We start from the raw sequence: 27526 nt of genomic DNA, 5'->3' as shown, positions 1-27526 counted from the left end.
TGAAGCTACCAATATGAGTGGAAGAGGCAAAACCGGAGGCTAGGCCAGGGCGAAGGCAAAGACACGTTCATCCCGTGCCGGGCTCCAGTTCCCCGTGGGCCGTGTGCACAGGCTGCTGTGCAAAGGCAACTACGCCGAGCGTGTGGGCGCTGGCGCACCAGTCTACCTGGCCGCAGTGCTCAAGTACCTGACTGCTGAGATCCTGGAGTTGGCCGGAAACGCTGCCCGTGACAACAAGAAGACTCGTATCATCCCCCGTCACCTGCAGCTGGCAGTCCGTAACGACGAGGAGCTGAACAAACTGCTTGGCGGCGTGACCATCGCTCAGGGTGGTGTTCTGCCCAACATCCAGGCAGAGCTGCTCCCCAAGGAGACTGAGAAGGCCGTCAAAGCCAAGTAAAATCGTTGGTGCGCCTGCAACTTGACTACTCAACCCCCAAAGGCTCTTTTAAGAGCCAACCACCTAGCTCAACAAAAGCGCAGTGTCCTTTCTATGCCTGGCCAACTATTTGGCGTGTTTGTTAGATACACACACACATATACACGGCACCGTATCAAGTTCCCACATGAGGCCTAAATGAAGGATAACAACTACTAGGCTAGAATGAGAGAGCATTATTGCGCGTTAAGTGTAACGTTGCTCGCGGCCCTAACAAAAGACCCAAGCGCGCCTCGGCGAGGGTGGGGGTTGCATTTTGGGGCGGCACGGAGAGGCCGAGCCTCCCGTCCAATGGGCGGCGGAGGAGGCCTCCGCAACGGGCCAATCAGGGCGGTGCGGAGATGTTGACCAATCAGCAGACGCCGCTGCCGGCTTTATAAACTTCACATAGGCATTTGGAGGCTATACTCCGACTGTGAAAGAAGGAAGCTAGCTAGCGCCATGGCCAGAACCAAGCAAACCGCTCGCAAATCCACCGGTGGCAAAGCACCCAGGAAGCAGCTCGCCACCAAGGCTGCGCGCAAGAGCGCCCCGGCCACCGGCGGCGTGAAGAAGCCTCACCGTTACAGGCCCGGCACCGTGGCTCTTAGAGAGATCCGTCGTTACCAGAAGTCCACTGAGCTGCTGATCCGCAAACTGCCTTTCCAGCGCCTGGTGCGAGAAATTGCCCAGGACTTTAAGACCGACCTGCGCTTCCAGAGTTCCGCAGTGATGGCCCTGCAGGAGGCAAGCGAGGCTTACCTGGTCGGCCTGTTCGAGGACACCAACCTGTGCGCCATCCACGCCAAGAGGGTGACCATCATGCCCAAGGACATCCAGCTGGCCCGTCGTATTTGCGGAGAGCGCGCATAAACGATGACCTGATCTCTAAAATCCCCCAAAGGCTCTTTTAAGAGCCACCTCCATATTTCAGTCAAAAAGGCACAATTGTTCCATTTCTACACGGCCCTTTCCCACCGTGTATGTTGTAGACGAACACGTCGCGTTCCCTGCTCTCGAGTCACTACAGACCGTGGTTCGATTCCAGGCTGTATCACCACCGGCCGTGATTGTAAATAAGAGTTGGTTCTTAACTGAGTTCTTAACTTGAGTCGTTTCAATAACGCTCTCTATATGTGATTAGATGTATGCCTAGAGTAGAAGAGGGGAAAAATACACTAGCAGTAATGAGTGATAGTAATGATATAGGGCAAAAAGTGGCAAAAATTGTCACTATGTAGCTAAGAACAACTGACTTTGAGTGCCGCTGATGAGAGGGGAAAAGTTTACCGTGGAGCACGGAGGCCATCTAAAGGTTAAACGCGGGTACTGTCAGCGTGTGAGCACGTCATAGTGGCTCCCTATTTGGTATTTGATCTTCGGGCCAGCGGTTCCCAAACTCGGTCCTCGGGTTCCCAAGTGGGGCACGTTGTGTTTTTTCGATTCCAATTGCTCTTGGAATGTAACATGCTAGAGTCTGTCTATTCCTTTGTGAAAATGGCCATTCAATGATTTCTGGCCCATGTGACATTCCTCGATGGCAAAAAAAATCCATGTATTGATCCGATCATTACAACGTTAGCTGTGTGCACCCCATAATTCATGCGACTGACTAAGCTATTGAAAGTAAAATGATATATCTCTGTCCGGTGCAAGTGAAAGGTGGTCGAAAAAAAGTGGTACCAACGTTTTGGTTGAAGGTACAGGAAATGTTGTAGGCCACCAAATTAAACGTGATATTATTAAGTCGCCCTTCTGTGCTTGTTTGTGTGAGTGCATAGGTAAGTTGTTTCGATATGGTGGAATAAATGGAGAAATGAAAGGAATCTATTTAGTGGGATGAATTCAGTGTGCGATTGAATATTCCAATGCCATACCCATTGTTAGTCCTTTAGACTAGATCCGAGATCCCTTAAGAGAAAAGGTATCAGGACAGCAGGAATCAATAGATGTAATCGTCAAGGGCTTGCAAAACAGCTGTTACGAAGCAGCCGGGATGATTGCCCTATTAGTAGTTGACCAATTACAGAATAGCAATCACCAATGCATTGGCTTCGTAAATAGGCTTCATAAGGAACTAAATGGCTCAGCACATGACACCTTCACAGTGCAGAATATTTGATAGTACTGACTCCCGTTGAGTAGAGTCGTGTGTCTTTGGCGTGATTTGAAGTCGACTTCTGATGTGGGATTTAGTTAATTTTTCCAATAAGATTTGCTGAGGAATCGAAACCCCTTGACCAAATGATACGACAAAGTAAAGGCCCTAAATACAGGCTGCCAGTTAAATGCAGCAATGACACGGCTAAAGTGTGTCATCTCAGGACAAAAGAGCAGGAATTGTCTGCTGTTGCATCTTCACTCATGAGACAGGTAATAGCGGAGCTCCGTGGTGCTGAAAAGGACAGCGCCCCTGGCCATTTGCCAAGGCCTATTTCCCGTTGGAGGGATTTTTGACATGCTATAGGCACAGTTCAGTACACCCCTCATCCTGTAATTGGTCCCAGAATCATCCACTTGATTCCCGACCACCAACCGATTGTCGGGGTGCATTGGTGTAAAATGTGGTCGTTGAGATCAAGTTCTATAGGCTACATGGGGTACTGGCATCTGTACCTTTTTTTTTGAGCTACCTACACCAGTAGGGGAGCTTCTGACTTCCGGCGCCGACAGAGATGGCCGCCTCGCTTCACGTTCCTAGGAAACTATGCAGTTTTTTGTTTTTTTACGTGTTATTTCTTACATTAGTACCCCAGGTCATCTTAGGTTTCATTACATACAGTCGAGAAGAACTACTGAATATAAGATCAGCGTCAACTCACCATCAGTACGACCAAGAATATGTTTTTCGCGACGCGGATCCTGTGTTCTGCCTTACAAACAGGACAAAGGAGTGGATCCTATGCAGCGACCCAAAAAAACGACTCCGAAAGAGAGGGAAACGAGGCGGTCTTCTGGTCAGACTCTGGAGACGGGCACACCGTGCACCACTCCCTAGCATTCTTCTTGCCAATGTCCAGTCTCTTGACAACTAGGTTGATGAAATCCGAGCAAGGGTAGCATTCCAGAGGGACATCAGAGACTGTAACGTCCTTTGCTTCACTGAAACATGGCTCACTGGAGAGACTCTATCCGAAGCGGTGCAGCCAACGGGTTTCTCCACGCATCGCGCTGACAGAAACAAACATCTTTCTGGTAAGAAGAGGGGCGGGGGCGTATGCCTCATGGCCAACGTGACATGGTGTGATGAAAGAAACATACAGGAACTCAAATCCTTCTGTTCACCTGATTTAGAATTCCTCACAATCAAATGTAGACCGCATTATCTACCAAGAGAATTCTCTTCGATTATAATCACAGCCGTATATATCCCCCCCCAAGCAGACACATCGATGGCTCTGAACGAACTTTATTTAACTCTCTGCAAACTGGAAACGATTTATCCGGAGGCTGCATTCATTGTAGCTAGGGATTTTAACAAGGCTAATCTGAAAACAAGACTCCCTAAATTTTATCAGCATATCGTTTGCGCAACCAGGGGTGGAAAGACCTTGGATCATTGTTACTCTAACTTCCGCGACGCATATAAGGCCCTGCCCCGCCCCCCTTTCGGAAAAGCTGACCACGACTCCATTTTGTTGATCCCTGCCTACAGACAGAAACTAAAACAAGAGGCTCCCACGCTGAGGTCTGTCCAACGCTGGTCCGACCAAGCTGACTCCACACTCCAAGACTGCTTCCATCACGTGGACTGGGAGATGTTTCGTATTGCGTCAGATAACAACATTGACGAATACGCTGATTCGGTGTGCGAGTTCATTAGAACGTGCGTTGAAGATGTCGTTCCCATAGCAACGATTAAAACATTCCCTAACCAGAAACCGTGGATTGATGGCAGCATTCGTGTGAAACTGAAAGCGCGAACCACTGTTTTTAATCAGGGCAAGGTGTCTGGTAACATGACCGAATACAAACAGTGCAGCTATTCCCTCCGCAAGGCTATCAAACAAGCTAAGCGCCAGTACAGAGACAAAGTAGAATCTCAATTCAACGGCTCAGACATAAGAGGCATGTGGCAGGGTCTACAGTCAATCACGGACTACAGGAAGAAATCCAGCCCAGTCACGGACCAGGATGTCTTGCTCCCAGTCAGACTAAATAACTTTTTTGCCCGCTTTGAGGACAATACAGTGCCACTGACACGGCCTGCAACGAAAACATGCGGTCTCTCCTTCACTGCAGCCGAGGTGAGTAAGACATTTAAACGTGTTAACCCTCGCAAGGCTGCAGGCCCAGACGGCATCCCCAGCCGCGCCCTCAGAGCATGCGCAGACCAGCTGGCCGGTGTGTTTACGGACATATTCAATCAATCCCTATACCAGTCTGCTGTTCCCACATGCTTCAAGAGGGCCACCATTGTTCCTGTTCCCAAGAAAGCTAAGGTAGCTGAGCTAAACGACTACCGCCCCGTAGCACTCACATCCGTCATCATGAAGTGCTTTGAGAGACTAGTCAAGGACCATATCACCTCCACCCTACCTGACACCCTAGACCCACTCCAATTTGCTTACCGCCCAAATAGGTCCACAGACGATGCAATCTCAACCACACTGCACACTGCCCTAACCCATCTGGACAAGAGGAATACCTATGTGAGAATGCTGTTCATCGACTACAGCTCGGCATTCAACACCATAGTACCCTCCAAGCTCGTCATCAAGCTCGAGACCCTGGGTCTCGACCCCGCCCTGTGCAACTGGGTACTGGACTTCCTGAGGGGCTGCCCCCAGGTGGTGAGGGTAGGCAACAACATCTCCTCCCCGCTGATCCTCAACACTGGGGCCCCACAAGGGTGCGTTCTGAGCCCTCTCCTGTACTCCCTGTTCACCCACGACTGCGTGGCCACGCACGCCTCCAACTCAATCATCAAGTTTGCGGACGACACAACAGTGGTAGGCTTGATTACCAACAACGACGAGACGGCCTACAGGGAGGAGGTGAGGGCCCTCGGAGTGTGGTGTCAGGAAAATAACCTCACACTCAACGTCAACAAAACTAAGGAGATGATTGTGGACTTCAGGAAACAGCAGAGGGAACACCCCCCTATCCACATCGATGGAACAGTAGTGGAGAGGGTAGTAAGTTTTAAGTTCCTCGGCATACACATCACAGACAAACTGAATTGGTCCACTCACACAGACAGCATCGTGAAGAAGGCGCAGCAGCGCCTCTTCAACCTCAGGAGGCTGAAGAAATTCGGCTTGTCACCAAAAGCACTCACAAACTTCTACAGATGCACAATCGAGAGCATCCTGGGGGGCTGTATCACCGCCTGGTATGGCAACCGCACCGCCCTCAACCGCAAGGCTCTCCAGAGGGTAGTGAGGTCTGCACAACGCATCACCGGGGGCAAACTACCTGCCCTCCAGGACACCTACACCACCCGATGTCACAGGAAGGCCATAAAGATCATCAAGGACATCAACCACCCGAGCCACTGCCTGTTCACCCCGCTATCATCCAGACGGCGAGGTCAGTACAGGTGCATCAAAGCTGGGACCGAGAGACTGAAAAACAGCTTCTATCTCAAGGCCATCAGACTGTTAAACAGCCACCACTAACACTGAGTGGCTGCTGCCAACACACTGACACTGACTCAACTCCAGCCACTTTAAATATGGGAATTGATGGGAAATGATGTAAATATATCACTAGCCACTTTAAACAATGCTACCTTATATAATGTTACTTACCCTACATTATTCATCTCATATGCATACGTATATACTGTACTCTATATCATCGACTGTATCCTTATGTAATACATGTATCACTAGCCACTTTAAACTATGCCACTTTGTTTACATACTCATCTCATTTGTACATACTGTACTCGATACCATCTACTGTATCTTGCCTATGCTGCTCTGTACCATCACTCATTCATATATCCTTATGTACATATTCTTTATCCCCTTACACTGTGTACAAGACAGTAGTTTTGGAATTGTTAGTTAGATTACTTGTTATTACTGCATTGTCGGAACTAGAAGCACAAGCATTTCGCTACACTCGCATTAACATCTGCTAACCATGTGTATGTGACAAATAAAAATTTGATTTGATTGATTTGATTTGATTTACAGATAAAGAGTGCACTAGGCTAGAGAGAAAAGTAGCATTCCGTTTTTCATAAAGTAGGTCAATGTAACTTACTCTCTTTTGATACTTGAGAAACATAGATTCACATGATGTCCAAATCTGCAAGAGACAAAAGCAGCAGAAAATCAGCAGGTGAAGAAAAGGGTTAAGTGAATATGATTTAAGAGCAGTCAAATTAAGTAATAGTGACATAGATTGTAAGAAATTAAATGTACCATGTGAACATTGCATTGTGGCTTTAGAAGAGCATGTATGCAAAATGACTTGTGGTCCAGCGGGTGGCGGTGAAATGCCTCCCTATCTATATGACTTGCCCTATTCCATTGACATTGTTCACTTGATTGGAGATGATTCTGGTCTTCTTCATGAGCACTTCTGCATGTCTTCCTTCCTGTCTTGCCATGTGGTTTCCACGGAGGTGTGTGTTTTTGTTAGATATCACTGGGCACATTCCTAACGTGGAGGTGGTTTGCATAGCTCATGTCATGTGGATATATAAAGTATTGTATTGTAAGGTATGTTAGTCTACGGACGGTCTGACATTGCTCGTCCATATATTGATGTATTCCAATTGCATTTGGGTGTATTGTGTGGAATGTTGGAACATGGTTAGATCTTACTTGTTAGACTTGACTGTGCTGTTGGAGCTAGTAACACAAGCATTTCCCGACATCTGCTAAACAGGTGTATGTATATCTCTCTAGTCACCCCCAAAACCAATTCTTTCTTTGGCCGCCTCTCCTTCCAGTTCTCTGCTGTCAATGACTGGAAGGAACTACAAAAATCTCTGAAACTGGAAACACTTATCTCCCTCACTAGCTTTAAGCACCAACTGTCAGAGCATCTCACAGATTACTGCACCTGTACATAGCCCACCTATAATTTAGGCCAAACAACTACCTCTTTCCCTACTGTATTTAATGAATTTATTTATTTTGCTCCTTTGCACCCTATTATTTTTATTTCTACTTTGCACATGTCTTCCATTGCAAATGTACCATTCCAGTGTTTTACTTGCTATATTGTATTTACTTTGCCACCATGGGCTTTTTTTGCCTTTACCTCCCTTATCTCACCTCATTTGCTCACATCGTATATAGACTTGTTTATACTGTATTATTGACTGTATGTTTGTTTTACTCCATGTGTAAGTCTGTGTCGTTGTATGTGTCGAACTGCTTTGCTTAATCTTGGCCAGGTCGCAATTGTAAATGAGAACTTGTTCTCAACTTGCCTACCTGGTTAAATAAAGGTGAAATAAAAAAAAAAAAAAAATAAAAAAAATGTGTCTATTTGATTAAGATTAGGACTTTTCCTCTATGTGTCGCACTTCCATTTCCACTTTATGTCCCCGTTAGGGAGCTGTCATTTATGCTGCAGGCTAATTACTACCAATGTCATTGTGGTCCAAGTTCAACTCCTAGCCTATAGGGTGTGGTAACAGGCCCTCTGTTATTTGTTGTTGTACTCTGCATGTGAAGTATCTGCACTATAGCCTATAGAGGAACTAAGCCCTTGATAATAGGGGAACGCAAGCTGTTGAACACAAACTCCCAGTCCTATGATGTTGCTCTGTGAAGGAGGTTAGCTTTTCAGCATTCAATTCCTGGCAGCCTTCTTCTCCCTGGTTGATTTGTGAATGTGAGTGATTCGAGAATGTTTGGCTTGGGTATCCAAGGTGTTTGAGATTGTTGAGGACCAGTGTTCCGAGGGGCTGACTGTGACATCATAAAGCGGAATGTAGTTAGCGTGCTGTTTGAGGGATTCCAATTCAGTCCGTTGCGGCCTTCCAGGCAGTGCAGTTGTGCTTCAAGTGTGCTCTCTGTGTGATGACTTGTTGTGCCTACACGGAGTACAGCTACGAACGGACGTGACATTTGGGGTAAGCCTAAGCCTTTACGTAACCTTAACCTATTTCTTCTAACTTGCTATGACAAAGTGCTTTGATGACACTAGCTGCATCCCAGCTAGTTGAACGCTTGTCAGTCGTTCTCCTAAAAGGCAACCTCTGTTGCTCGATGTACTAAACCGAGGGCCGGCAGCCACTAAGTACACGTAAGAGACAATTATGGCAACAATAAGTTGTAAGATGATACCTAGTCACATCTGAGATGTGAATCAACTGCACCGATTGGTCAATCGCCAGTATGTGCCCTTGGGCCTCATTTGTCCCCTTTGAAATGACCTGTTGAGATCATTCAATGCAACATCTGAGGCTCTCTGGCCTATAAAGGATCCACCTCATACCACTATTTCCGTAATATAAGGCTATGTTATTGTTTTTTGAAAAAAGTACCATACAATATTTGCACATCCCTATCACCTCTGTACGCATAGGAAAATGATCCCTTTATTGTGTGTGTGTTGGGTGGATGTCTGAGGAATGTTTTACTGCGTTTCAGCTTGCAGAGGTATCACCACCCTTCCCATGGCCACCTGGATCCTGTCTAGGGAAGAAAAAGAAGAATGACGTTATTACATGGCCTTCAAGAGCTACATGACTGCTGAGGTGACATTACGGACCCCTTATAGGGTTTGTGGCATTCCTTGTGTATTTGTTTCCCGTATGTTCCACTTCGTTTCTCCTTTGTACTTGTGACACTATTTGAGGTTTTAACGCCGATCTCTATTAGGTGTGACTGGCAACTGCAGTGGGTTGAATCCTACTAGTTCAGTGTTTCCCAACTCCAGGCAGGGGTAGAGTAGCCATTTTTTGTGGTAGCCCTGGAGAGGCACAGCTGATTGAAAGAGTTTAATCAGGTGCAACAACAACAACAAGTAGAACAACACCAATCAATGTGAAGAGTGGGACATCACAGTTGGGCCTTGTGTTCAACATAGCTCAGTATTTGAGTGTGTTTCCCGCGCATGTAAGTAGCTTTGATTTCTTCTTCCTCCATAGTTCCCTAGAACGAACGCCCTCCCCTTTGCAGCAGAGGCCAGGCAAAAGCGCGCGCTTTCTGTGCCACTGGCTTCAATCAGGTCCACCAAACGCAGATAATAAGAGCACCCGAGCACCGAAAATTACGTCATTAATTCACTTGAACTCAGCTAGCGAACACACGATATCTGGAAGAGGTAAAGGCGGCAAGGGACTCGGAAAAGGAGGTGCCAAGCGTCACCGTAAGGTTCTCCGCGATAACATCCAGGGAATCACCAAGCCCGCCATTCGCCGTCTGGCTCGCCGTGGCGGCGTGAAGCGTATCTCCGGGCTGATCTACGAGGAGACCCGCGGTGTCCTGAAGGTGTTCCTTGAGAACGTGATCCGTGACGCCGTCACCTACACCGAGCACGCCAAGAGGAAGACCGTTATGGACGTGGTCTACGCTCTGAAACGCCAGGGACGCACCCTGTACGGTTTCGGCGGTTAAACGCACTCTTCTCGGAACGTCAACATCCCGACTTGAACCCAAAGGCTCTTTTAAGAGCCACCCACATCCGCTTCAAAAGGGTCAAATCCATTATCGTAGGAAACCATGAGCCACTCTTGAGTGGACAGGGAGGGAGTATTTGTGACAGGAGGCTATGTTCAGTGCAGGCTTTGCGTACAGTCGTATCAAACCACAAGCCACTCTGAGTGGACAGGACGCTATGTTCAGTGCAGGCTTTGCGTACAGTCGTATTAAACCATGAGCCACTCTTGAGTGGACAGGGAGGGAGTATTCGTGACAGGAGGCTAAGTTCAGTGCAGGCTTTGCGTACAGTCGTATTACGAGGCACCACGGCTGGGAAATCCCCACCAAGTACCAAAAAGGGGGGCCTTATTTCTGGCCATTGTAGGACTTTTTTGGAAACACACCATTCCCCACCAGTGACAGAGCATAGGCTATGGTCTTTGTTAGGGAAGCAAGCCTCTGAGTGGAAGGCTCTTATGCGCGCTCAGCTCCACTGGGCAAATGGCAGGGGCGCCTATGAGAAAGCAGGGGTGTGTCCACGGCCGGCGAATTAGCTTAGCTTCGTCTTCATAAGAGGGAAAGGGCTCTCCACCCCCTCATTCGTTTGTGAGAAGCAGCGAGACATCAGCATCATGCCCGAGCCAGCAAAGTCCGCGCCCAAGAAGGGCTCCAAGAAAGCCGTCACCAAGACCGCAGGAAAAGGCGGCAAGAAACGCCGAAAGTCGAGGAAGGAGAGCTACGCCATTTACGTGTACAAAGTCCTGAAGCAGGTCCACCCCGATACCGGCATCTCCTCCAAGGCCATGGGAATCATGAACTCGTTCGTGAACGACATCTTCGAGCGTATCGCCGGAGAGTCGTCTCGCCTGGCCCACTACAACAAGCGTTCCACCATCACCTCCAGGGAGATCCAGACCGCAGTGCGCCTGCTGCTCCCCGGAGAGCTGGCCAAGCACGCAGTGTCCGAGGGCACCAAGGCCGTGACCAAGTACACCAGCTCCAAGTAAACAGCCCATTTGGAGTGCTGTAGTAACCCAAAGGCTCTTTTAAGAGCCACCCACCCTGTCAGTGAAAAAAGCAAATCCATATATGTGTGTGTGTGTGTGTGGAGGACATGTCAAAAAGGGGGGAGAGGGAATAAATGATGCTGACATGAACAGGGTAGGAATGTGTGCATGGCAGTATAACACAGTGAGTGGGATTCCACTCGTGCTCCGATGACTGGAGCCTGTGTAACAGTATAACTTTAGGCCGAACCAGGGACCCTCTGCACACATCATCAACAACAGTCTCAGAGCAAGTGACGTCACCGATTGAAACTAGCCGTTTCACATCCCTTACACCTGTACAAGAGGGAGGAGGAGAGAGAAGAAGAGGCTCCAAATCTCTCTCTCTCTAGGCCTATATCAGGGCGGACAAGCACATGGGGCGCCAGCCGCACAGCCAGACACCAAGACCCACAGACACAAAGACCGGCACGAGTGAGTCACGCTGCGGAGTCAAGCGAGGAAGGACTGCGAGAAGGCCACAAGCCTATCTCTCTCTCTCTGACACGCTTTTGAAAGAGACACACAGAGAGAGAGAGAGAGAGAGAGAGAGAGAGACTACCTAGCACAAGAAAACACACAGGCTCCAAATCCAACTAATAAACTCATGCTAATAAAACATCACACACACACACACAGTGCAAGTAAGCATGTCGTTGGACAGTGTATTATTTCGTTTGCCTCCTGGACACATGACGAATACAACGTGAAACTAGTCTCAGCCAAGCCTCACAAGTGCATGTGTTTTAAGGTCCCCAAAAGAGCTCTCCTTTAAAACACCAAGGAGCACATCAGGGGACGCCAAACCATTTGATTCCCTTGCCAGACATCTCGGCTCACTCCACAATCAATGGTGCTCGCAATCGGATGCACTTTTAGGCCATTTAGGAGACAAATAGCACAGGAAAAGCAGTGCGCACCGCTCCACCCGACAGTCGAACGGTGAGGTTTTGAGCGAGTCGCAGCAAAATGCACGGGGCTTCTGCAGCCCACATGACTTTATTCTGAACGGACACAAGTCTGCTCGCTGGGCCGTTCGCTTTTGGGCCAAAAACACGGCTCCGTCGGTGACTTTTGGCCCGATATTGGCGACCAGAAAACACAAGTGAAAGAGCATTTGGCCAGCCCGGAGAAGCCGGGCTGGGTGGCTTGAGTCTACATGGTTCTCATGTCGCGTTTAAGGCCAGCCCCCTGCACGGTGTGGAGCTTCAATAGCGCAGAGCAGCGTCTACAGCAAAGTACTCCTCCTCACAGACTACCGTAGTGTTGTAAGTGTGTGTGTTTACCGGACCGAACGACAGACATGGCAGAAGTCTCACCAGCACCCGCCGCCGCCGCGCCGGCCAAGGCACCCAAGAAGAAGGCAGCAGCCAAGCCCAAGAAAGCGGGACCCAGCGTAGGCGAGCTCATCGTCAAGGCGGTGTCCGCTTCCAAGGAGAGGAGCGGCGTGTCCCTGGCCGCGCTCAAGAAGTCTCTGGCGGCAGGCGGCTACGACGTGGAGAAGAACAACTCCCGTGTCAAGATCGCCGTCAAGAGCCTCGTCACCAAGGGCACCCTGGTCCAGACCAAGGGCACCGGTGCCTCCGGCTCCTTCAAGCTCAACAAGAAGGCCGTCGAGGCAAAGAAGCCCGCCAAGAAAGCCGCAGCCCCCAAAGCTAAGAAGGTGGCCGCCAAGAAGCCCGCCGCCGCCAAGAAGCCCAAGAAGGTAGCAGCCAAGAAGGCCGTGGCCGCAAAGAAGTCCCCCAAGAAGGCCAAGAAGCCCGCTACACCCAAAAAGGCCGCCAAGAGCCCAAAGAAGGTGAAGAAGCCCGCCGCAGCGGCCAAGAAAGCGGCCAAGAGCCCCAAGAAGGCTACCAAGGCAGCGAAGCCCAAAGCCGCCAAGCCCAAGGCGGCCAAGGCCAAAAAGGCAGCCCCCAAGAAGAAGTAAAGCTATTACAAACAGTGTTCTTTCTACTCGACACATGTTGTTACCACAAAAGGCTCTTTTAAGAGCCACCCACCTCTTTCCATAAAAGCGCATGTCATTCCATTCCACCTATCTACCTACCTACCCGTGGTGCAAAAGAAATGAAATGAATGACTTTTACGCACCACATTTTGGAGTGGCTAAATGGCTTTACATTTGTCACTCAAGAGTGCAGCACCCTCACCAGTCAACATTGTTGTGATGTGTTAGAATTGGCATGTCACATTGATCCTGATAATAAGAAGCATACATACTATAGTGGGTTGGACAGCAGCCATTTGTATTATGAGCCACTCTCGAATTGATTGATACATGTTTCAGTGATTTGAGTTCTCACTTTGGCGCTCCCGCCAACGTGAAAAAGTAACAAAAGTCGGAGGGAAACAGAGTAGCCTAGCCCTCGTCACTCTGCTGCCTGCGGGCGGGTGGGGGGGGGCGGGCTTAGGGCTGACTGCCTGTCTGTCTGTCCCTCCCTCACTCCAATTGGATAAGGCCACACCGGTCCGGTGGCCAATCGATGGCTTTTGTGGCGAGGTATAAGTAAGGCTCTCGAGGTGGCCAGCGGCTCATTCAGACTTTCTGTGACGTACTGAAGCTACCAATATGAGCGGAAGAGGCAAAACCGGAGGCAAGGCCAGGGCGAAGGCAAAGACACGTTCATCCCGTGCCGGGCTCCAGTTCCCCGTGGGCCGTGTGCACAGGCTGCTGCGTAAAGGCAACTATGCCGAGCGTGTGGGCGCTGGCGCACCAGTGTACCTGGCCGCAGTGCTCGAGTACCTGACTGCTGAGATCCTGGAGTTGGCCGGAAACGCTGCCCGTGACAACAAGAAGACTCGTATCATCCCCCGTCACCTGCAGCTGGCAGTCCGCAACGACGAGGAGCTTAACAAACTGCTTGGCGGCGTGACCATCGCTCAGGGTGGTGTTCTGCCCAACATCCAGGCAGTGCTGCTCCCCAAGAAGACTGAGAAGGCCGTCAAAGCCAAGTAAAATCGCTGGTGCGGCTGCAACTTGACTACTCAACCCCCAAAGGCTCTTTTAAGAGCCAACCACCTAGCTCAACAAAAGCGCAAAGTGTCCTTTATTTGGCGTGTTTGTTATACACACACACATATACACGGCACCGTATCAAGTGCCCACATGAGGCCTAAATGAAGATTAACAACTACTAGGCTAGAATGAGAGAGCATTATTGCGCGCAAAGTGTAACGTAGCTCGCGGCCCTAACAAAAGACCCAAGCGCGCCTCGGCGAGGGTGGGGGTTGCATTTTGGGGCGGCACGGAGAGGCCGAGCCTCCTGTCCAATGGGCGGCGGAGGAGGCCTCCGCAACGGGCCAATCAGGGCGGTGCGGAGATGGTGACCAATCAACAGACGCCGCTGCCGGCTTTATAAACTTCACATAGGCATTTGGAGGCTATACTCCGACTGTGAAAGAAGGAAGCTAGCTAGCGCCATGGCCAGAACCAAGCAAACCGCTCGCAAATCCACCGGTGGCAAAGCACCCAGGAAGCAGCTCGCCACCAAGGCTGCGCGCAAAAGCGCCCCGGCCACCGGCGGCGTGAAGAAGCCTCACCGTTACAGGCCCGGCACCGTGGCTCTTAGAGAGATCCGTCGTTACCAGAAGTCCACTGAGCTGCTGATCCGCAAACTGCCTTTCCAGCGCCTGGTGCGAGAAATTGCCCAGGACTTTAAGACCGACCTGCGCTTCCAGAGTTCCGCAGTGATGGCCCTGCAGGAGGCAAGCGAGGCTTACCTGGTCGGCCTGTTCGAGGACACCAACCTGTGCGCCATCCACGCCAAGAGGGTGACCATCATGCCCAAGGACATCCAGCTGGCCCGTCGTATTCGCGGAGAGCGCGCATAAACGATGACCTGATCTCCAAAATCCCCCAAAGGCTCTTTTAAGAGCCACCTCCATATTTCAGTCAAAAAGGCACAATTGTTCCATTTGTACACGCCCCTTTCCCGCCGTGTATGTTCCCTGTTCTCGAGTCACTACAGACCGTGGTTCGATTCCAGGCTGTATCACCACCGGCCGTGATTGTAAATAAGAGTTGGTTCTTAACTGACTTGAGTCGTTTCAATAACGCTCTCTATATGTGATTAGATGTATGCCTAGAGTAGAAGAGGGGAAAAATACACTAGCAGTAATGAGTGATAGTAATGATATAGGGCAAAAAGTGTCAAAAATGGTCACTATGTAGCTAAGAACAACTGACTTTGAAAGTCCCATGTTGCAGTGCCGCTGATGAGAGGGGAAAAGTTTACCATGGAGCACGGAGGCCATCTAGTGGTTAAACGCGGGTACTGTCAGCGTGTGAGCACGTCATAGTGGCTCCCTATTGGTATTTGATCTTCAGGCCAGCGTTTCCCAAACTCGGTCCTCGGGTCCCCAAGTGGGGCACGTTGTGTTTTTTCGATTCCAATTGCTCTTGGAATGTAACATGCTAGAGTCTGTCTATTCCTTTGTGAAAATGGCCATTCAATGATTTCTGGCCCATGTGACATTCCTCGATGGCCCCAAAAATCCATGTTTTGATCCGATCATTACAACGTTAGCTGTGTGCACCCCATAATTCATGCGACTGACTAAGCTATTGAAAGTAAAATGATATATCTCTGTCTGGCGCAAGTGAACGAAGGTACAGGAAATGTTGTAGGCCACCAAATTAGACGTGATATTATTAAGTCGCCCTTCTGTGCTTGTTTGTGTGCGTGCATAGGTAAGTTGTTTCGATATGGTGGAATAAATGGAGAAATGAAAGGAATGTATTTAGTGGGATGAATTCAGTGTGCGATTGAATATTCCAATGCCATACCCATTGATAGTCCTTTAGACTAGATCCGAGATCCCTTAAGAGAAAAGGTATCAGGACAGCAGGAATCAATAGATGTAATCGTCAAGGGCTTGCAAAACAGCTGTTACGAAGCTGCCGGGATGATTGCCCTATTAGTAGTTGACCAATTACAGAATAGCAATCACCAATGCAGGCAGGTACGTGGTGATTGCTGCATTGGCTTCGTAAATAGGCTTCATAGGAACTAAATGGCTCAGCACATGACACCTTCACAGTGCAGAATATTTGATACTATTGACTCCGGTTGAGTAGAGTCGTGTGTCTTTGGCGTGATTTGAAGTCGACTTCTGATGTGGGATTTAGTTCATTTTTCAAAGAAGATTTGCTGAGGAATCGAAACCCCTTGACCAAATGATACGACAAAGTAAAGGCCCTAAATACAGGCTGCCAGTTAAATGCAGCAATGACACGGCTAAAGTGTGTCATTGCAGGACAAAAGAGCAGGAATTGTCTGCTGTTGCATCTTCACTCATGAGACAGGTAATAGCGGAGCTCCGTGGTGCTGAAAAGGACAGCGCCCCTGGCCATTTGCCAAGGCCTATTTCCCGTTGGAGGGATTTTTGACATGCTATAGGCACAGTTCAGTACACCCTGTAATTGGTCCCAGAATCATCCACTTGATTCCCGACCACCAACCGATTGTCGGGGTGCATTGGTGTAAAATGTGGTCGTCGAGATCAAGTTCTATGGCATCTGTACCTTTTTTTGGAGCTACCTACACCAGTACGGGAGCTCACAGATAAAGAGTGCACTAGGCTAGAGAGAAAAGTAGCATTCCGTTTTTCATTTTCTCTCTTTTGATACTTGAGAAACATAGATTCACATGACGTCCAAATCTGCAAGAGACAAAAGCAGCAGAAAATCAGCAGGTGAAGAAAAGGGTTAAGTGAATATGATTTAAGAGCAGTCAAATGAAGTAATAGTGACATAGATTGTAAGAAATGAAATGTACCATGTGAACATTGCATTGTGGCTTTAGAAGAGCATGTATTTGTAGATGAATGACAGATTAGGTTTGGTGACAAAGTAACTGTATAATTTGAGGTACTCTACATGAGCATGTGTTTGCCTATTTGATGATCTGTTGTAGTTAATGTTTGATTTTGAGCACATACTTGTTGTGACAATTGCATCAGGTTGAGGGAGAAATGGTCTGTGTGGCCATTGTGAGTGGCACTTCTGATCCAGCAGGTGGTGTTAAGATCCCTCCCTATGTGGCTTTGAATGATGAGCCAGTGTTGGCAAAATGACTTGTGGTCCAGCGGGTGGCGGTGAAATGCCTCCCTATCTATATGACTTGCCCTATTCCTTTGACATTGTTCACTTGATTGGAGATGATTCCGGTCTTCTTCATGAGCACTCCTGCATGTCTTCCTTCCTGTCTTGCCATGTGGGTTCCACGGAGGTGTGTGTTTTTGTTAGATATCACTGGGCACATTCCTAACGTGGAGGTGGTTTGCATAGCTCATGTCATGTGGATATATAAAGTATTGTATTGTAAGGTATGTTAGTCTACGGACGGTCTGACATTGCTCGTCCATATATTGATGTATTCCAATTGCATTTGGGTGTATTGTGTGGAATGTTGGAACATGGTTAGATATTACTTGTTAGACTTGACTGTGCTGTTGGAGCTAGTAACACAAGCATTTCCCGACATCTGCTAAACAGGTGTATGTATATCTCTCTAGTCACCCCCAAAACCAATTCTTTCTTTGGCCGCCTCTCCTTCCAGTTCTCTGCTGCCAATGACTGGAACGAACTACAAAAATCTCTGAAACTGGAAACACTTATCTCCCTCACTAGCTTTAAGCACCAACTGTCAGAGCAGCTCACAGATTACTGCACCTGTACATAGCCCACCTATAATTTAGGCCAAACAACTACCTCTTTCCCTACTGTATTTAATGAATTTATTTATTTTGCTCCTTTGCACCCCATTATTTTTATTTCTACTTTGCACATTTCTTCCATTGCAAATGTACCATTCCGGTGTTTTACTTGCTATATTGTATTTACTTTGCCACCATGGCCTTTTTTTGCCTTTACCTCCCTTATCTCACCTCATTTGCTCACATCGTATACTTGTTTATACTGTATTATTGACTGTATGTTTGTTTTACTCCATGTGTAAGTCTGTGTCGTTGTATGTGTCGAAGTGCTTTGCTTTATCTTGGCCAGGTCGCAATTGTAAATGAGAACTTGTTCTCAACTTGCCTACCTGGTTAAATAAAGGTGAAATAAAAAAAATAAAAAAAATGTGTCTATTTGATTAAGATTAGGACTTTCCCTCTATGTGTCGCACTTCCATTTCCACTTTATGTCCCCGTTAGGGAGCTGTCATTTATGCTGCAGGCTAATTACTACCAATGTCATTGTGGTCCAAGTTCAACTCCTAGCCTATAGGGTGTGGTAACAGGCCCTCTGTTATTTGTTGTTGTACTCTGCATGTGAAGTATCTGCACTGTAGCCTATAGAGGAACTAAGCCCTTGATAATAGGGGAACGCAAGCTGTTGAACACAAACTCCCAGTCCTATGATGTTGCTCTGTGAAGGAGGTTAGCTTTTCAGCATTCAATTCCTGGCAGCCTTCTTCTCCCTGGTTGATTTGTGAATGTGAGTGATTCGAGAATGTTTGGCTTGGGTATCCAAGGTGTTTGAGATTGTTGAGGACCAGTGTTCCGAGGGGCTGACTGTGACATCATAAAGCGGAATGTAGTTAGCGTGCTGTTTGAGGGATTCCAATTCAGTCCGTTGCGGCCTTCCAGGCAGTGCAGTTGTGCTTCAAGTGTGCTCTCTGTGTGATGACTTGTTGTGCCTACACGGAGTACAGCTACGAACGGACGTGGCATTTGGGGTAAGCCTAAGCCTTTTCGTAACCTTGACCTATTTCTTCTAACTTGCTATGACAAAGTGCTTTGATGACACTAGCTGCATCCCAGCTAGTTGAACGCTTGTCAGTCGTTCTCCTAAAAGGCAACCTCTGTTGCTCGATGTACTAAACCGAGGGCCGGCAGCCACTAAGTACATGTAAGAGACAATTATGGCAACAATAAGTTGTAAGATGATACCTAGTCACATCTGAGATGTGAATCAACTGCACCGATTGGTCAATCGCCAGTATGTGCCCTTGGGCCTCATTTGTCCCCTTTTAAATGACCTGTTGAGATCATTCAATGCAACATCTGAGGCTCTCTGGCCTATAAAGGATCCACCTCATACCACTATTTCCATAATATAAGGCTATGTTATTGTTTTTTGAAAAAAGTACCATACAATATTTGCACATCCCTATCACCTCTGTACGCATAGGAAAATGATCCCTTTATTGTGTGTGTGTTGGGTGGGTGTCTGAGGAATGTTTTACTGCATTTCAGCTTGCAGAGGTATCACCACCCGTCCCATGGCCACCTGGATCATGTCTAGGGAAGAAAAAGAAGAATGACGTTATTACATGGCCTTCAAGAGCTACATGACTGCTGAGGTGACATTACGGACCCCTTAGGATTTGTGGCATTCCTTGTGTATTTGTTTCCCATTTGTGCCACTTCGTTTCTCCTTTGTACTTGTGACACTATTTGAGGTTTTAACACCTATCTCTATTAGGTGTGACTGGCAACTGCAGTGGGTTGAATCCTACTAGTTCAGTGTTTCCCAACTCCAGGCAGGGGTAGAGTAGGCATTTTTGTTGTAGCCCTGGAGAGGCACAGCTGATTGAAAGAGTTGAATCAGGCGCAACAACAACAACAACAAGAAGAACAACACCAATCAATCAATGTGAAGAGTGGGACATCACAGTTGGGCCTTGTGTTCAACATAGCTCAGTATTTGAGTGTGTTTCCCGCGCATGCAAGTAGCTTTGATTTCTTCCTCCATAGTTCCCTAGAACGAACGCCCTCCTCTTTGCAGCAGAGGCCAGGCAAAAGCGCGCGCTTTCTGTGCCACTGGCTTCAATCAGGTCCACCAAACGCAGATAATAAGAGCACCGAGCACCAAAAATTACGTCATTCATTCACTTGAACGCAACTAGCGAACACACGATGTCCGAGGAAATGGACCTCCTTGTACACAGTGAAAGCACAGCAACTAACCCTCCACAAGCTCAACCTCTATCCCCACCTCAAGATACCTATTCTGATATTGTCACCCAGAATATGGGAAGATATGGGATGCTGTACAGTAGCCACCCACAAAAACAGGCCAGAAGGGAAAGCACAAGCGACAAGCAGAAACTGTCTCCTGTGGTAATTGACTTCTTGAACAGTGTTGCTCTCCCACCTCCTTCAAACAAAGACATCTACAAAGAAATCCTACGCAATAAACCTAATATCCAGCTGCAAAAGCTCATCCAGATGAGAAGAGGTGGAATCCTTGTATTTGTCAAGGATATCCACTCCATGAACTCCCTCCTCTCCCCCTGGCCCACAGGGGCCTTCAACGGAACAACGATTAAGTGCAGGTTGGCACAGAGAGGAAACCAAACCACCCAAGACAACAAACCCACCAAACAGCTTATCATCAAGGGCATCCAAATGGAAACCACCAGCGACGAAATCCAGCAAGAACTGGAGAGGCAGCGCATTACAACCACTAAAGTGTACAGGATCGTCAGCCGAGCCACACAGCAACCGACCACTTTCATCCGTATTCACCTCAGCAACCCGGACGACGCGCCTGGCTTACTGCTAGAGGGATTCTACATGAACTACTTCCACTTCAGGGTGGAAAAAGCACGGCCACCCCCCGCCATTATCAAACAGTGCTACAAATGTCAAGAATTCAACCACGTCTCCACAGACTGCAAAAACCAGATCAAATGTCTGCGATGTGCTGAAAACCACCACCATAAAGAGTGCCCCAAAGAGATAAATGATGCCAGCTGTGCCAACTGTGGCGGCGCCCACTCATCGGTCTCCAGACAATGCCCCACCTATCTAGCCCTCACCACCGCCAAGCCCACCAGGACTACTACCACCATCAGCACAGCCACTACCAACCATCTCGCAACACCAAGCCTCTCCGGCCCCCAGCCTCTCACCAGCACCACTCACCTGCAGGAGGATCTGAAAGGAATATGCGGAGATGAAGAAATGGTAAAGAGAGTTATGGATAGCATAAGGAAACACAGAGATGGCCCCTCCTCTTAAGGCCGTAGAAGGCGATTCCAAGTTAAATACACCCCAAACCAAATGGCTACTCCAATAAATGTTCTACATATCAACATCAGAGGGTTAAGGAAAAACGAGCAGGAGCTGAAGCAACTTCTTCTAGAAAAGCAAACCAGCATTGCCTCTATCAACGAAACCTTCCTAAGTACTTATGTAAGATTCCGTATTCCTGGTTTTAACATTCTAAGGAAGGATCGAGTAGAGGGATGCAGAGGTGGTGTGGCACTGCTTTTAAAAGAAGGAATAGAGTACTCTGAAGCCGTTTTCAACCTCACCAAAGAAGAACTCAACAACAATGAGTACACTGCAGCGAAAATACTCCTAAATGCACAAACAACTCTTCTGGTAGCCACCATATACTGTCCACCCGCAACAACACCCTCCGAAAAATTGATCGCCACCCTCGCAGACAACAACTGCCACACCATCATAATGGGAGATTTTAATGCCAAACACATCGACTTCAACTGTAATACTACAAACACATCGGGAAGAGTACTAAGGGATATCCTCGACAGCACAAACCTGGCCATCCTCAACACCAACAAGCCCACACACATCCATTCTGCAAACTCCACGGCAGACATCCTTGATCTTGTCCTCTGCTCCCCAGACTTGGCTGCTAAGCTTCTTAGCTTCTCTGTCAGCCACGACGTGGGAAGTGACCACCTTCCTGTCCTTGCCTCCTTCTCTCTCCAACTCCAACAAGCACCTGAAAAGCAAAGATACAACTACAAGAAAGCAGACTGGGAAAAATACAGAAATTGCATTACAGACAAGATAACAAATATTGCAGTAACAACGCAGAACCCCAAAGATCTGGACCAGCTGGCGGAGAGAATAGGGAGTATCCTCATCCAGGCCCGGGAAGAGACCATCCCACTTACCACCACCAGACCACCACAACAACTCCCACCACATATCCTCAGTCTCATCAAGCAGAAAAGAAAGATCCGGAGAGACTTTATTAGAACAAGAGCACCCAACCTGAAAACAGAAGTTAATCGGTTGCAAAATCACATCAGACACCAACTCACCCTCCACAAACAGAAACAGTGGACTGCCTTCTATCACCAGCTAGATACAGACACCAACCCCCGGACCTTCTGGCAAAAAATCAAAACAATCAACGGAGACAAAACCAATAACATCATACCTGTGCTAAAGTCTCAAAACCAACTCATCGAAGACAACAAAACAAAAGCAACATTATTCAGAAACCACCTACAAAATGTTCATTCTTGTCCCGACGACCCTCTCTTTGACAAAGACTGGAAAACCGTCGTCGACAGAGAAATGCAGAAAACAGTGTACACCTCAAATCCGACACCAGTAGACCATCCCCTCACCCGCTCTGTGAGCATTGAAGAAATCAAGACCCACCTGAAAAAAACAAAAAACAAAGCACCAGGGGAAGACAACATTGACAGCACACTCATCAAGCAAGCACCTGACGAATACCTGCACCTTCTTTCCAACCTCTTCACAGCATGTCTCACGGAAGGCTACTTTCCCCTACCCTGGAAATCTGCAGTTGTCACAATGATCCACAAACCTGGCAAAGACCCATACAACGTCACAAGCTACAGACCAATCAGCCTCCTCAGTCATGTCGGGAAGCTGTTTGAGCGAGTACTCACCCAAAGACTGAGCGGCCACACCGAGGAAATGGGCCTCCTTGGAATCCACCAAGCTGGCTTCAGGAAAGCAAGATCAACCACCGATAACATTCTAAGACTGTCAGAGGACATCCTTCGGAACTTCAAGAAAAAAGAACTTACCCTGGCAGTTTTCTTTGACATAGAGAAAGCATTTGACAAGATGTGGCACAATGGACTGTGTTACCGGCTCGCAGATTCCAATCTCAAACTACCGCTCTCCATCAGAAACATCATCACCAGCTTTCTCCACAACCGTACAATTAAAGTGGCAAGGAAGAAGCAAAATTCCTTGGAGTCACCTTCCAGAAGAACATGCGCTGGACAACCCATATAGCGAACATAGAGAGAGAGGGACGAAAAAGACTAAACCACCTAAAAACGCTGTGCGGAAGAAAATATGGAGCCTCACCCCAGACAGTGCTGAAAGTCTACATCAGCTACATCCGACCCCTCTTTGAATACGCCCTGCCAGCCTGGATAACAGCTTCACCGCAGCAGATGAATCGGCTACAGATAGTCCAAAACATGGCAGCAAAAATGGCTTACAGACTACCAAGATACATCAGCAACCACTACGTTAACAGCATATCTGGACTGACATCAATCAACAACAGACAGTCAGTCATTGGCCAGAAGTTCATCAACAGAGCCACTCACAACCCATCATTGAAGGAAGCCGTGGGACAGGCCAAATGGACCACAGATACACCCATGTCCATAATGCTGAAGCTGACCTAGAAGAGAGGAAGAAAAAAAAAAAAAAAAAAAAAAATACAAAATACAAAAAATAAGTGTGTATGAAAATGTGTAGATATTTGTGAAAATGTGTAGATACATGTGAATGCACTCCTTAGCACCCCGACCCCTCTCCCCATGCACAGCTGTGAGCTACAAAATCCTTTTATCCCTCTTTTATTCCTTTTTTTTTATTTTTATTTTTTAATTATTATTATTATTATTATTTTTTTTTTATTATTTTTTTTTATTTTATATTTTTTTTTTTTACCTCTATTTTTAAAACAAAACACGACGAATTCATGTCGGGAAAAGCAAAAAGGCGAAACTAACCGTTCTGATAACCTTAGGGCATTCAGCCTCGGGTGATGCCCTGCTGACCACACCCTTCTTCCTTGTTCCTGGCCTGCCCTGCCTCTTCCACTAATCCAATTGTTTCTTATGGACAGAAAAGAGCAGAGGCTCTGAGCTGTCCGATCAGGTCCATTGTCTACTTGAAAAAAAAAAAAAAATTACGTCATTAATTCACTTGAACTCAGCTAGCGAACACACGATGTCTGGAAGAGGTAAAGGCGGCAAGGGACTCGGAAAAGGAGGCGCCAAGCGTCACCGTAAGGTTCTCCGCGATAACATCCAGGGAATCACCAAGCCCGCCATTCGCCGTCTGGCTCGCCGTGGCGGCGTGAAGCGTATCTCCGGGCTGATCTACGAGGAGACCCGCGGTGTCCTGAAGGTGTTCCTTGAGAACGTGATCCGTGACGCCGTCACCTACACCGAGCACGCCAAGAGGAAGACCGTTACGGCCATGGACGTGGTCTACGCTCTGAAACGCCAGGGACGCACCCTGTACGGTTTCGGCGGTTAAACGCACTCTTCTCGGAACGTCAACATCCCGACTTGAACCCAAAGGCTCTTTTAAGAGCCACCCACATCCGCTTCAAAAGGGTCAAATCCATTATCGTAGGAAACCATGAGCCACTCTTGAGTGGACAGGGAGGGAGTATTCGTGACAGGAGGCTATGTTCAGTGCAGGCTTTGCGTACAGTCGTATTAAACCATGAGCCACTCTTGAGTGGACAGGGAGGGAGTATTCGTGACAGGAGGCTATGTTCAGTGCAGGCTTTGCGTACAGTCGTATTAAACCATGAGCCACTCTTGAGTGGACAGGGAGGGAGTATTCGTGACAGGAGGCTATGTTCAGTGCAGGCTTTGCGTACAGTCGTATTACGAGGCACCACGGCTGGGAAATCCCCACCAAGTACCAAAAAGGGGGGCCTTATTTCTGGCCATTGTAGGACTTTTTTGGAAACACACCATTCCCCACCAGTGACAGAGCATAGGCTATGGTCTTTGTTAGGGAAGCAAGCCTCTGAATGGAAGGCTCTTATGCGCGCTCAGCTCCACTGGGCAAATGGCAGGGGCGCCTATGAGAAAGCAGGGGTGTGTCCACGGCCGGCGAATTAGCTTAGCTTCGTCTTCATAAGAGGGAAAGGGCTCTCCACCCCCTCATTCGTTTGTGAGAAGCAGCGAGACATCAGCATCATGCCCGAGCCAGCAAAGTCCGCGCCCAAGAAGGGCTCCAAGAAAGCCGTCACCAAGACCGCAGGGAAAGGCGGCAAGAAACGCCGAAAGTCGAGGAAGGAGAGCTACGCCATTTACGTGTACAAAGTCCTGAAGCAGGTCCACCCCGATACCGGCATCTCCTCCAAGGCCATGGGAATCATGAACTCGTTCGTGAACGACATCTTCGAGCGTATCGCCGGAGAGTCGTCTCGCCTGGCCCACTACAACAAGCGTTCCACCATCACCTCCAGGGAGATCCAGACCGCAGTGCGCCTGCTGCTCCCCGGAGAGCTGGCCAAGCACGCAGTGTCCGAGGGCACCAAGGCCGTGACCAAGTACACCAGCTCCAAGTAAACAGCCCATTTGGAGTGCTGTAGTAACCCAAAGGCTCTTTTAAGAGCCACCCACCCTGTCAGTGAAAAAAGCAAATCCATATATGTGTGTGTGTGTGTGTGGAGGACATGTCAAAAAGGGGGGAGAGGGAATAAATGATGCTGACATGAACAGGGTAGGAATGTGTGCATGGCAGTATAACACAGTGAGTGGGATTCCACTCGTGCTCCGATGACTGGAGCCTGTGTAACAGTATAACTTTAGGCCAAACCAGGGACCCTCTGCACACATCATCAACAACAGTCTCAGAGCAAGTGACGTTTCACATCCCTTACACCTTCCTGTACAAGAGGGAGGAGGAGAGAGAAGAAGAGGCTCCAAATCTCTCTCTCTCTAGGCCTATATCAGGGCGGACAAGCACATGGGGCGCCAACCTCCATAGCGCCGGCCGCACAGCCAGACACCAAGACCCACAGACACAAAGACCGGCACGAGTGAGTCACGCTGCGGAGTCAAGCGAGGAAGGACTGCGAGAAGGCCACAAGCCTATCTCTCTCTCTCTCTCTCTGACACGCTTTTGAAAGAGACACACAGACAGAGAGAGAGAGAGAGACTACCTAGCACAAGAAAACACACAGGCTCCAAATCCAACTAATAAACTCATGCTAATAAAACATCACACACACACACACAGTGCAAGTAAGCATGTCGTTGGACAGTGTATTATTTCGTTTGCCTCCTGGACACATGACGAATACAACGTGAAACTAGTCTCAGCCAGGCCTCACAAGTGCATGTGTTTTAAGGTCCCCAAAAGAGCTCTCCTTTAAAACACCAAGGAGCACATCAGGGGACGCCAAACCATTTGATTCCCTTGCCAGACATCTCGGCTCACTCCACAATCAATGGTGCTCGCAATCGGATGCACTTTTAGGCCATTTAGGAGACAAATAGCACAGGAAAAGCAGTGCGCACCGCTCCACCCGACAGTCGAACGGTGAGGTTTTGAGCGAGTCATTCTGCAGCCCACATGACTTTATTCTGAACGGACACAAGTCTGCTCGCTGGGCCGTTCGCTTTTGGGCCAAAAACACGGCTCCGTCGGTGACTTTTGGCCCGATATTGGCAACCAGAAAACACAAGTGAAAGAGCATTTGGCCAGCCCGGAGAAGCCGAGCTGGGTGGCTTGAGTCTACATGGTTCTCATGTCGCGTTTAAGGCCAGCCCCCTGCACGGTGTGGAGCTTCAATAGCGCAGAGCAGCGTCTACAGCAAAGTACTCCTCCTCACAGACTACCGTAGTGTTGTAAGTGTGTGTGTTTACCGGACCGAACGACAGACATGGCAGAAGTCGCACCAGCACCCGCCGCCGCCGCGCCGGCCAAGGCACCCAAGAAGAAGGCAGCAGCCAAGCCCAAGAAAGCGGGACCCAGCGTAGGCGAGCTCATCGTCAAGGCGGTGTCCGCCTCCAAGGAGAGGAGCGGCGTGTCCCTGGCCGCGCTCAAGAAGTCTCTGGCGGCAGGCGGCTACGACGTGGAGAAGAACAACTCCCGTGTCAAGATCGCCGTCAAGAGCCTTGTCACCAAGGGCACCCTGGTCCAGACCAAGGGCACCGGTGCTTCCGGCTCCTTCAAGCTCAACAAGAAGGCCGTCGAGGCAAAGAAGCCCGCCAAGAAAGCCGCAGCCCCCAAAGCTAAGAAGGTGGCCGCCAAGAAGCCCGCCGCCGCCAAGAAGCCCAAGAAGGTAGCAGCCAAGAAGGCAGTGGCCGCAAAGAAGTCCCCCAAGAAGGCCAAGAAGCCCGCTACACCCAAAAAGGCCGCCAAGAGCCCAAAGAAGGTGAAGAAGCCCGCCGCAGCGGCCAAGAAAGCGGCCAAGAGCCCCAAGAAGGCTACCAAGGCAGCGAAGCCCAAAGCCGCCAAGCCCAAGGCGGCCAAGGCCAAGAAGGCAGCCCCCAAGAAGAAGTAAAGCTATTACAAACAGTGTTCTTTCTACTCGACACATGTTGTTACCACAAAAGGCTCTTTTAAGAGCCACCCACCTCTTTCCATAAAAGCGCATGTCATTCCATTCCACCTATCTACCTACCTACCCGTGGTGCAAAAGAAATGAAATGAATGACATTTGAAGTGGCATTTTGGAGTGGCTAAATGGCTTTACATTTGTCACTCAAGAGTGCAGCACCCTCACCAGTCAACATTGTTGTGATGTGTTAGAATTGGCA

General features: G+C 48.6%; 4 protein-coding genes and 5 pseudogenes across 4 annotated transcripts; all 9 read left to right on the top strand.

Moving 5' to 3' along the window:
* Positions 1–13: 13 nt before the first annotated feature.
* LOC139370628 (uncharacterized) lies at positions 14–14164 on the top strand (annotated as a pseudogene).
* On the top strand, positions 731–1291 carry LOC139370631 (histone H3-like; annotated as a pseudogene).
* Positions 8237–9951, top strand: LOC139369983 (histone H4-like). Its single transcript, XM_071109263.1, has 2 exons — positions 8237–8258; positions 9632–9951. Exons 1-2 carry the CDS (start codon positions 8237–8239, stop codon positions 9949–9951), a joined length of 342 nt encoding a protein of 113 aa, XP_070965364.1.
* Positions 10425–11391, top strand: LOC139370632 (histone H2B-like; annotated as a pseudogene).
* Positions 12249–12962, top strand: LOC139370629 (histone H1-like). The gene has a single exon (XM_071110224.1). It carries the CDS (start codon positions 12325–12327, stop codon positions 12946–12948), a length of 624 nt encoding a protein of 207 aa, XP_070966325.1. The 5' UTR covers positions 12249–12324; the 3' UTR covers positions 12949–12962.
* Positions 14165–14291: 127 nt separating the features above from the next.
* Positions 14292–15168, top strand: LOC139370630 (histone H3-like; annotated as a pseudogene).
* Positions 15169–23959: 8791 nt separating this feature from the next.
* On the top strand, positions 23960–24318 carry LOC139369684 (histone H4). Its single transcript, XM_071108944.1, has one exon. The coding sequence runs from the start codon at positions 23964–23966 to the stop codon at positions 24273–24275; it is 312 nt and encodes a 103-aa protein (XP_070965045.1). The 5' UTR covers positions 23960–23963; the 3' UTR covers positions 24276–24318.
* A 451-nt stretch (positions 24319–24769) lies between these two features.
* On the top strand, positions 24770–25561 carry LOC139369683 (histone H2B-like; annotated as a pseudogene).
* Positions 25562–26568: 1007 nt separating this feature from the next.
* On the top strand, positions 26569–27270 carry LOC139369682 (histone H1). The gene has a single exon (XM_071108943.1). The coding sequence runs from the start codon at positions 26647–26649 to the stop codon at positions 27268–27270; it is 624 nt and encodes a 207-aa protein (XP_070965044.1). The 5' UTR covers positions 26569–26646.
* Positions 27271–27526: the final 256 nt, after the last annotated feature.

Source organism: Oncorhynchus clarkii, chromosome 17 (assembly GCF_045791955.1).
Source record: "Oncorhynchus clarkii lewisi isolate Uvic-CL-2024 chromosome 17, UVic_Ocla_1.0, whole genome shotgun sequence".
In the NCBI taxonomy this organism is placed as follows: domain Eukaryota; kingdom Metazoa; phylum Chordata; class Actinopteri; order Salmoniformes; family Salmonidae; genus Oncorhynchus; species Oncorhynchus clarkii.
This window is presented reverse-complemented; position numbering and strand designations above follow the sequence as displayed.

Excerpts from the sequence above, each read along its gene's own strand:
- LOC139369983 (XM_071109263.1), top strand. The coding sequence starts at position 8,237 with ATGTTTGGCTTGGGTATCCAAG. Across the intron at positions 8,259-9,631 it reads GTTTGGCTTGGGTATCCAAG|CTAGCGAACACACGATATCT; the intron begins GTGTTTGAGATT and ends ACTTGAACTCAG.
- LOC139370629 (XM_071110224.1), top strand. The coding sequence starts at position 12,325 with ATGGCAGAAGTCTCACCAGCACCCGCCGCCGCCGCGCCGGCCAAGGCA.
- LOC139369684 (XM_071108944.1), top strand. The coding sequence starts at position 23,964 with ATGTCTGGAAGAGGTAAAGGCGGCAAGGGACTCGGAAAAGGAGGCGCC.
- LOC139369682 (XM_071108943.1), top strand. The coding sequence starts at position 26,647 with ATGGCAGAAGTCGCACCAGCACCCGCCGCCGCCGCGCCGGCCAAGGCA.